Here is an 11,186-nt window from a genome sequence, read left to right as displayed (position 1 = left end):
AAAATAGTCCAAATTAGAGGGATAAACACTGCCAGGTCTTTCTCTTTATATGAATTTAAAGCTACAATAACTTATCAAGTGCAATTAAGCTGTGGAAAATGGTACCTTTCTAATCAGAGCCTGCTGTATATGAGCATCTCTCCTATAAGGAAAGGCTGAGAGAGCTGGGACTGTTCAGCCTGGAGAAGGCACAGGGGGACCTCATCAGTATAGATGGATAGATAGATAGATAGATAGATAGACAGACAGACAGACAGACAGACAGATACCTCAAGGGAGGTTGCAAAGAGAACAGAGCCAGGCTGAAACTCAGTGACAGGTCCAGGGACAATGGGAACAAACTGAAGCACAGAAAGTTCCCTCTGAACATCAGGAAACACTTTTTCACTGTGAGGGTGACTGAGCACTGGCACAGGCTGCCCAGAGAGATTCTGAAGTCTCCATATTCAAAAGATATGATGGAGGAGATATTCAAAAGCTGTCTGGGTATGGTCCTGGGCAAGTGGCTTTAGGTGACCCTGCCTGAGCAGGGGAGTTCGACCAGATGACCCCCAAAGGTCCCTTCCAACCACACAGTGATTCTGTGACTCTGTGATTCAGCTTCTGTGATTTTCTGTTAGTTTTATGACTAGAGGGGTAAACCACTCTAGTTTTAAGGTTTGCTAACTCTGCAAGGCTAAGGTGGCTAATGGAATAATCTCAATTCTGCTCTGTTAAAGCTGTTACCAAAATTCCACCAAGTTAGCCAAGCAGGGCCAACACCATTCCAGTTGTGTTAGCCTAACAGCATGACAGTGGAAACTGTAGGGTGACACGATACTTGAGAAAGCGTAATTTGTCCAGCAGCATAGTGATTCATGTTAGTGATGCCCTCAGGAAAAAAAAAACAGAAACAACAAAACAGCCCTTCTCTTTAATACAGAAAAAAAAGAAAAAAAGAACAACATAGGTTCCAGAGGCTTATCTTGCTTTCTCAGTCTTTCTTATTTCTAAGCTAGAGTACCTGATACCTTGAGTCACTTGAGACAAACATTGATCTGAATTAAAACACACTTTAAAAAACATTGATCAGATTAGAGTTTCATTTTAAATAGTTTACTGGTGACAAAAACATCAGCTCATTATATTGCTTTTTGATCATGTTTGAAATGCAGATTCATGCATGGGTGGGTATCTGAAAAAACACATTGTAGCATAGGCAGTAACCCACCGCTTGTTCTCATGTCGTGCATACTCAGGGGTGTTGGTTTACCTTGAGTTCCTCAGAATCAATGAAGCCACTGTGGTCACTGTCATATTTTCTCCATGTCTGCAATAAGAATGTGAATGTTTTAGTGACATATTTATGGCAAGTGGGACTTGGATGATTTCACAAAAGGCAACTTTTCATGCTGTACCTGCATGAAGTCTTCACTTGACTTTAGTTGCTGGCACCTGAAGAACAACAGGAAATTCTCTTCTGTTGGTAATATCTGAGCAAGCTGTAACAGAATTTAAGAAAGATTCAATTTGGATTCTTCATTAAGCCAGCTCAGCCTTTAAAAGGGTATGAAATCCTTTGTGATCATAGTGCCCTATTGTGGCCCTATAGGAAGCTTCATCCTGTTAGCTGAAATATTTGGAAGATGCCTCTGAAAGGCTCCTGACCTCACAGCTTTTCGGTACTCATCAAGGCCAAGCAGAACTGAGATGTGAGAGAAGGGAGACAGCACTTTACTGAAGGGGTAGCTGGGGAAAGGGGGGGGGAAGTTCACCCATGCATAGTTAGGATCTGTGGTGAAAACCTTGGAATTGGCACAAGGGGAAAGCATGAAGTGAGGATAAGTGTGAAGGACCATGAATTAAGAAAGTGAGGAAAATAAACTATTCCCAGATCCTGAGGAAGAGGAGAGAGGAGAGAGGAAGACTGACATGAAAAACATATGTGTAAGATAAACAGAAAAATATATGGGAAAGCCTGGAGAAAAATCAAAAGTAGGGAGGGTATGGGATGGCAACCAGTGATCATTTGTCAGGCACAGAGATATATTGAAGAAGAACTATAAATACCAGAAAGAAATCAAAAAGGCTTTTAGCTCTGCAAAATCATGGGTGGTTCTTCCAACGCCTCTACTCTACAAAAGGCTTTTTTAAAATCAGACATTATTGTACTGATTATTGAAAATGTTCATTTACTATAACTCAATTTTGGCAAGTGGCAAATGTAGAAGATGGAGAGTATGCTGTATAATTTAATGTAGAATCATGATTTGTTTTTAACAAAAGCCCAATATTTTTTTCTGTCCTCGCAATGTATGAAATGTGTTTTGATTAAAGAAAAATTTTTATTGGAAGAATAGGCCAGCTGTGCTTACTAGGAAGAGAAAATGGAGACAGATTTCTTAGCTGCATTCTTTTATGAAAAATGACATCTTCAGATTTCCTGAAGCCTCATCTTAAATTTTTTTTTTTTCTTCATTCGTTCCACACCCTCAAATCCCTTGCTCTATTTCAGTGCTACTGCCTAATTGCTCAGGCTTTTTTATGGGCTTTTATGGTGCCATAGGTGACTTCAGCTCTCCCTCTCACTCTACAGGCACAACAAGGAACAGAGACAGATCTCTAGTTTCTCTAATATTATCTGTGCAAGGTATCAGTTATATTCTTTCAGTGTTGGGATGACTGAAGAGACACATCAGAGCACTCTCCTTACAGAAACAGTGCAGCTAATGACAGGCTGTCGGGCCCATCGGAGCTTTTGGTGTATGGCTGAACACTAAACCCAATCACATTAAATGATGCATTTTTGTCAGAAGCTTTCAAAACCTACTCCATTATAAATAGCATAGAGACGTGTGGGTAAATACATGTTCATATATATATATAATAGCTAAATGTGTGTAACTTAATACTGATTTATGGAAAAATTTCTTCATTTTTCCCATGACAAGGTAGCTTTGATTCTTAGAGTAAATCAACATTGCTACTCAACAACAAATGTTGAATGTAAGAACTGATTATAATAATAAGCAGAGTTTGAGGGAAAGGACTGATTATGCCAATGAGAAAGGCTCTACTTGTGTGAAAATTATAAATAAGATGTTGTTAATGGGTCATGTACAGTTAACTCTGGTGAATTTTGCAAGGGTATGGTAAAATAGTACAAGGTGCAAGAGTAAATGTAAAATACTAACTTTCCAAACAATCATTAACAGCTTCCTAGCAGCACCAAAGTGAATTTGAGGTACAGAATATATTACCCCTGGAAGAAAATTATCTTATTTTAAGTTATACCTCTCATCCTTTGTAACTCTCAGGAGAAAGCACAGGCTTTTACATTACAGAGAAGTAGTAGCTCAGTATCCAGTATTAGCTCAGGCTTCTGTCAAAAAAAGAAGTAGTCTTTCGTGCTTTCATTCTTTTTTACCCTTTAGTGTACTAGAAAGAATGTAGCTAAAGGGAACTCCAGTTCTCCAAGCTCATGAATCAGATAGATAGCATTAAATTGCTTTTTATGGAAAACACTGCATTGCTGAAGGATGCAGAGATTGTGTGGAAACTGGCTCAGCGTCCCAGTCCCAGTCATACCACTACAGAGGGGAAAGATGGGAACCTGGTGCTGTTTCTAATGAAGACTTCTTTGTGCGGATAAGTGTAGGGGAACTATGTGAGCATGTTTGAATAAGAGTGCAGACCACTATGAGTTTACGGATGGCAGCAATTGCAGTTTAGTGAGTGTTTCTGTGAGGTCTGCTGCTTTTAAGGAGAATGTTGCCTATTTCTGCGTGAGTAACAGCGGACAGCCACAAAGCCTGAGACTGGCCTGACTCCTTTCTGATCAGCCACAGGCCGAGGTACGTCTTTAAAGGTTACCTAGCAGAAAAGATACTCGCAGTACTTAAAACAATATCAGAACTATTTTCTAGAAATCATTCTCTGAGTAAATTCTGTTGATATTTAATGCTATTTAAAATTCCTTTCACCTAATACAGTGAATTTGCTTTTTAAAATCCTATAATAGAGAATGGAAGTACAAAGGCTATTTTAGGCTAATAAGTAGTTATTTTTAAAGCAGCAGTAAGCTTCAAATGATTTGAATGTGGAATTACTGCAGTTCTGAATTTCGAAACTTGGGTTTTCACATCCACATTTTACCAGAAGTGTTAGTCTGAGTACAAAAGGTGAAAGAAAGGTCCCTTACACAATGACAGGCAAGTGGGCAGGCAGGTCCAGGCTCTGCCTTTAGCTGGAGGACACTGGATAAAGGTAGTGAACTCACTGCAGTGTGCTTCCAGCGACAGAATTGAAACTTAATCTGAGCTGAAAATCCAGTCCTTCCTCTGTGAAGCCATCCAGGCCTCCTCTTTATCTCAGCCAACAGACCTTTCCTGAAAACTCACTAGGACATTTTCCATCAGATGCTAGGGTATTCATGATAGTGGCTGGGAGTAAGGATAGCTTCATATAATGGTTTTTAAACAACATTCATACAACTTTTCAGAAAAACTATCTGAGGTACTATGTAAATGGGAGCACTCTGGAATTACTGAGCATTTTTATTTATAAGGAGAATCAACTCCAAATACCAACTTTAATATCATACTGCTCTGCACGTATAACACATTTCATCTGAGTCCCATCAGCACTTTCCAAATCAAGCTTCATGCTGATGTGAGTGAAATAAAATACAGCTATTGGGTTAGGAAACTGCTATATTAAGGGAGAAAGTCCCTTCAGTCACTGAATGAGTACTGTCACTATTTAATGGCTTCCGTGGATGCTGAGCATGCCTGGCACTTCACTGGGGGTGGTGTGCACTGCACCCCATCAGGCCCTATCAGATTTGCTTACCTCTACCTATTAAGTCAATAGTAGAATCAGAAATAGAATTTGAAGGATAAAACTTCCAGTTATATTTCCTAAGTGAAGAAACACGGTCTTTTGCAGGCACCGTCTGCACATTCTTCTTGCATCCAATGCTTGCTGTTACACATATTCAAAAATACTAAATTAAATAGGATTCTTCAATACCAAATGAATAACCATTTGTTAGTGTAAAACCAAACAATTCGTTAGTCCATATGAACAGTGGTTATTTTTAGATGCAGAACTATTTGATCAATGCTAAGTTTTGCTAGAAGATTAATTTTTTAAAAATCAGTTATAGCTTCAAGTGAAATAAACTGTTCGTATTTCAACAGTAGTTTAGGCGTGATTACATATGCATTTAAACAAGCATATTCAATTCAGACACATGACAGAGGAAAAAAGACACCCTGAAATAATCTACTATATCAGCAGCGATACTTTCTATTGACTTTTACAGATTCTATTCAGTCCTCTATTTTAAAATTAGCTACTGACCCAAAGTTGGTCACTGTAGAAATTTTGCAGACCTGGCTTGTTTCCAGCTGTTTCTTAATTAGCTCTCTAGGTCAGAATTCTTATTATCAGTTAAAAAAAAAATATAATAGCATTTAATAATAAAACCGCAGCCTCACTGCACTCAGTGACATAAATGAGTCATAGTTTCAGGCTTGGAAAAGTGACTTCTCAAGCTGTAACCCAGCAAACTCTCCTTCTTGACTTGCAGCACTGAACAGTGAAAGTGAGAGAAAAGACAGCAGTTCCCCTCTTCCTGGCAAGTTGTCTAAATTATCCAATTGTTGAGCAGCTGTTTGTGCAGAAGGGGTTGGTCATCTTTGCCCTCTTTAGAAAGTGGCAATAAGGAATAGGGGAATTTTCTCCCTGAAGTTCTGTTAAAGTTTAAGAAAGGGATTCATGAGAAATCCTGATCTTTCACAATGTGGATCACAACTGCTATCAAAATTTTGTTTAAATTTAATGTGATCAACATGCTCTCATACCACATAGATTTTTTTAGAATAGACTGTATACAGTGATTGTCCAATTGCATTCACTTGTGTGTTACCCTCACTATAAGAGTGGTGACATAGCATTAGTTTAAAATCATAGGTCGAAATAAATCACAGTAACTTTCACAATTTAAATTTCTAAAACAGAGCTCTTACCTGCTTTGCAGGAAAACTAAACTACTGTTGATGCTTATTTGTACTGAATAAAGTGTGCAAAGTTAACTGATGTGTAGTGAAATATCTGAAGAAGGGTAAGGAGTACCTTGCGTATTTTTAATGAAAACACTTCATTAGCGAAAAAGTGCTAAAAAGCTTAAGACAGCAGAAGAAATTTTCTATGCAACAAAAAATCCAAAATATTTCCACATTGTTCTCATGTTGTTCTGTGCTAAATGTATTTTCTACAAATAAGCATGTCAGTCTTTTGTTATAAAGTAACTGTCTTACCTCAACTATTCCTATTTTTCCATCAGGAGTCTTCCCATATTGGTCCACAAAAGCTTTCATTTCAGGTGTTAAATCCTAAAAAGTTACAGTAAGAGAAACATTACTTTAAGATAGAGAGAAACACATGTAAACTTACTTGGCTATTCTATTAGTTACCAAATAATATATTACATTTAATGACGTATTCATACTTAACTGCAGCTAATTTTCTCAAGTTTAAATGAAATAGAGTATTTTTTTATCATGATCAATGTCATTGTCATACTTCCTAAGGAATTATGTTCCAGTCAGTGTGAATGATTGGCATCTAAATACTTAGAACTCCTATTTTAGTTTACAGAATGAAAAAAATATAAAGACAGATGTGTTGGAAGATGTGTATAACAGCTTTTTTGTTTAAAAGGATGACAGTGAAGTTCACAGGCAATTATTCGTCAATTTTCTCAGTTTCCATTTTTAAATTAGTAACTTGAAGGCAGTGCAAAATCTTTCAAAATCAGGAACACTTCAGTATAATACATCTGAACACCAAAATAGCCTTTCCACATCTTTGAGTGTTTGTATCCTGAACAATAGATGCTATTTTAGCCCTAAGATAAGTCATCACGATACCATATTTTCACTGTTTAGTATTTGGTTATCATAGAAACAGAGTCAAAATGTCACTGCTGAAATGTAGAGAGGCAGATTTTGGAGAGAGAAAACTTTGTGCAGCACCTTAAATCTGACAGAATAAAGCCACCATAATTGTTCTTCACATAAATTATGGTTCCTGCTACACATCTGTTCTCTGTCCTTGGTCTAGGCTATGGCAAAGGTGCCAGCCTTGGGTGAACTTCTAAATATTTCATTTGACACTTCAGCTTGCCTTGCCTTGCTTTGATATGAGCTGCCATCAACCTCCAATACTGATCAAGCTTTTGACTTTCTCTGTATTTCTTATAGGTGTAAGCTAGTAAAACCATGCAGCAAGAATCACGACTACAGTTATATTAAAGCAGTGGACAATTCTATGGTTATGGATGAAGATACAGCAGTCTTTGGAAATTAAAGGATTAGTTGATATAATAGATCTGATTATACAGGACCTAAGTGGTTCTATCACTAGATACACAGGGAATCTCAGCTGTACAAAGTCCATTGTAGTTTGTCCCAAATTTCAACTACCAAAGCTAACTAAAATGTCAGTTCCTTGTAGCTGATACAATCATGGCCTAGTATCCTATTTCTGTCAAAGTCATCCATGGCAGGTTAGTAATTTGCCATGGCTTTAATTAGAGATGTGGTTATTAATACAATGCACTTCAATGTCACCTTTCATCTAATGATCCCAAAGTGGGGACAAGTTTGCTTAGTAGATAGAACGAAGAATTCAGACACCTGGATTTTAATTAGTCCTGGTTAAATATTTTACTAACCCTTCTAATAGCAGCTCTGCAGTGCCAGATGCAGTGTCCACCCATTGAAAAGGGCACAGCCAAATACAGGATAAACAAAAGAGGATGGTCATCTTCTAGCACAGTATTCAGAAAGGGGTTTTTTTGGTGTGTGTGTTAATTTCATCTGCTCTTGAGCTGCTTGATGAGTTATTCAAGTTATGTTATTCAAATAAATGTTTTCAGTCAAAAAAACTTGCCTAAATTTAACCAAGTCTACTCCTAGACTTTATACAGATGCAGTGCTCGATATTTGAAATTAAGAAACTAGCCCTTCACACCCCTTAAAAGACACTTATCCAATCAAATGGAGCTGTAGAAAAAAAAAGCTTTTTTTCAATATGATTTGAAAATGTAAGGATAGATGACACTACAGAAACACATACGTGACTGAATCCATAAACATCTATTAAATCACATATTTCTGCACAGAACAATTGTCATCATCTATATGTACAGAGAAAGTGAGAAAGAGATGTGGAATATCTCAGCCAAGATCCATCTATTGACCCTTTATCAACCCCTATGTTAGTCACATATAGCCTGCAGTTTCTTTTAGCAATTGTCATGTGTAAATAGAGAACATATTGCATAAATGTAGGGCACAATAGATGGCAGCTATCCTCATATACTTTTATAGCTTTTATCTTTAAAAAAGAGGCAGTTCTTTCAACATGTATAGAAGTACAGCAGATCAATTCACTATCTACCATAATGCATGAAGCAAAAACACATAGTATTACCAAAGAAAAGCCCAAGCTCTAAAACCTCCAAGTAGACATCCACCCTCTGGGGCTAGCACAAATCAGGCTGCATGCTATTGCTCTGTCTGAGAAAAAGCAGCTCTGAAAGTATGGGCTTACTGAGTGGATTAATAAAAGGATTAGCCTTAGAACATAATTAGAACAGTTCTGTAGTTGGGAGGAATATTGGGAAATGTTAAACCATCCTATTCGATGACAGAATCAATGTGATTCTTTAATGCATGTGGCATGACTGATGTAAAATACAGCTATGAAGAATGCATAATTGAATATTTCAAAAATAGTGAGCAGAAGAGTGACCTGAAATGCAGAAGTTAATGATGACAAAGAAGCTTTGGGGTGTTAAAAGAAGGACAGCTGAGGAAATGACATATAACCTACACTAGTTTCTCAATGTGTCCCTTCTGGCAAAAGAATAGAAATTCAAAGCTTCTGAATTAGTATCCCGTGAGACAAGACACGAACTAATGAGATGCTTGTTTGGCAAATTAGCCTTCAAATGCAAGAATCAGCATAGATTTACGACCTAAGAGAACATATATCAATACTCTTCAGCCAACAGACCAAGTACTGCATTTGTTGTTTCTACTGTAGATTGATCTTTTCAGCAGAACACTCCAAAGATAGGTTTGAATCAGAGAAATGGGAAATGAAAACTTAATTAAGCACACAAACATTTTTCAAATATAGGGTGAGATACAGGCAGAGGTTTTTGGGTTTTTTTACAAAAAGCATAAACTATTAAAATGGTAGCAGATAAAAATAATCCTTCAAGGCTTTTCTGTGTTACATTGAGCAGGGTCTTTTTTAAAGAAGAGATGTTTTGAGACAGAAAATAATGTGATCTTAAAGTGACAAATATTTTTTTCCTTGAGCTTCTAATTATTTTTTTAACTGCTGAATAATATATCAGCATTTCTACTAAGAATGCCATTTGTACTAAATATACACAGGCTTGAATATCTTTCTAATGGACATACTTAAGTTTCCTGCACTTCAATATAGAAAATACATTTGTTCTGTTGCAATATTTGAAAGATATCGAAGTTGTATTTAAACTTTTATGTGAAAAAAATAGACGTTTTCCCTCTAAAACCCACATTCCTTTACTAATTTTTTGGGGGGAGTTTGGTTTTTTTAATTTTAGTTTAAACTTTATTACAATTATGAAAATGAATGCCTACACCAACAGCTCTAAGAATTAACTAGTACCTGGACTGCAGTGTCAATAGAGGCAATTTTCCACAAAAGAAACTAAATTAAAGTTTCTAAACTAAACTAAATTTTAAGTTAATTTTTTTTTGCCTTTACTTCTAAAATGACATCAACTTTTAAAGCAAAGTTGATTATTGAAAAGCTATTGCTCAACTTGGAAATATTCCTATATAAAGCATTAATCTATTTCCCCCATGCACACATGCCATCCTGTTAAATTATAGTTTTATTTTCTGTTACTTCAGAAGTCCTTTAGAATAGATTCATTTAAATTGGTTCCATTAGGTTATATATTGGAGTTTGATGCTAAGTGGCCTGCTTTAAAAACTAATTATTTTAAAGCCAGTTTACTTGTTCAAAAGGCTCACTTCTATTTTAATTCAAATCTTTACATGAAATCTTTAATTTCTTTCTCTCTCTCTTTCTTTCTCTCTTTCTCTCTCTCTCTCTTTCTTTCTCTGTTTCACCACATGGATATAGTTTGGAGGAAATTAATAATCAGTACTTTAATAACTCATACACAGAATTGTTTTGACAACATTGTCAAAAACTTTGCTGTCTGTCTGAACAATTTAAACTACCAGGATTTGGTACTCGTACTCCTGCTGTGTAACACTGGTGAAGGGCAGAAAGTGGTAGGCAGTCATCTGCAGATCTGTTTACTGACCACCAAGGGGCAGAAATGTATTTCAGCCCATACTGCCCATTAGGTATGAAATTAAAACACAGTCCAACTAACTTGAAGTGTTTTCTCATTTTCTTTTTCTTTTTCTTTTTTTTTTTTCCTTTTAGTATCAGTACATATCTGGATCAGGTAAAATTAATTGCAATGGGATAAGGTCCTATCCAAGACAAAAAAGCTAGCATGCATGCATTTCTTGACTTCTCTTTTTAAGCACTGTCAGAAGTACCAGCTCGTAGCCTGGCAAGATTTGAGCGGGACCAGCTCCCCAGGGAGGTGGGTCCTGGCCTCCCTTTCCAAAGCAGACGATTTATTTCATTGGCAACCGGCTGATTTCTAATCGAGCTACTTTCCTTTGCCTGGTGAGGCAACTGCATGACCCGTGTGATGGCAACCAAGAACAGACGGAAACGGGGCACTGGAGTTTGCTCAAGAAATCTCTTCTTTCCTGGAGAAGACGGAAAAGTGGGGCGAAACATTAACCTACCAAGCCTGCCTTCTTCCTTGCCTGCTGCAACTCCTGGATGAAGTTTTGTAGCTCCTTCCCATCCATGAACCCATTGCCTACAACAGAAAGAGTTACGGTTGCTGCCATCGCTCCCTCCAAACTCTCCACTCTTCACCGCTGGCAGGGATGTTTCCGACCCGCCTGCTCCCTCCCGGTGACGCGGCTCCCTGCGCGCCTCACCCGGCACCGACCCCAGTCCCTGACGGCTCCCGAGGCTGTGAGGCGGCGGAGAGGGGCCGGGGCCGGGGCTGCTTTCGGGTGAGGAGTGGTGGGGTCACC

At 37.6% G+C, this 11,186-nt stretch overlaps 1 protein-coding gene across 1 annotated transcript; it reads right to left on the bottom strand.

Moving 5' to 3' along the window:
* Positions 1 to 1,252: 1,252 nt before the first annotated feature.
* LOC104536603 (calbindin-like) lies at positions 1,253 to 10,958 on the bottom strand (the record flags this gene model as incomplete). Its single annotated transcript, XM_010179265.1, has 4 exons — positions 10,887 to 10,958; positions 6,303 to 6,377; positions 1,398 to 1,481; positions 1,253 to 1,309 (listed from the first exon to the last, which is right to left on the bottom strand). Coding segments are annotated over exons 1-4 (282 nt in total), but the record flags the coding sequence as incomplete, so codon positions are not given.
* Positions 10,959 to 11,186: the final 228 nt, after the last annotated feature.

Source organism: Mesitornis unicolor, unplaced genomic scaffold (genome assembly GCF_000695765.1).
Source record: "Mesitornis unicolor isolate BGI_N332 unplaced genomic scaffold, ASM69576v1 Scaffold36602, whole genome shotgun sequence".
In the NCBI taxonomy this organism is placed as follows: Eukaryota; Metazoa; Chordata; class Aves; order Mesitornithiformes; family Mesitornithidae; genus Mesitornis; species Mesitornis unicolor.
Note: the sequence above shows the minus strand (reverse complement) of the source record. Positions and strands in the feature narration are given on the sequence as shown.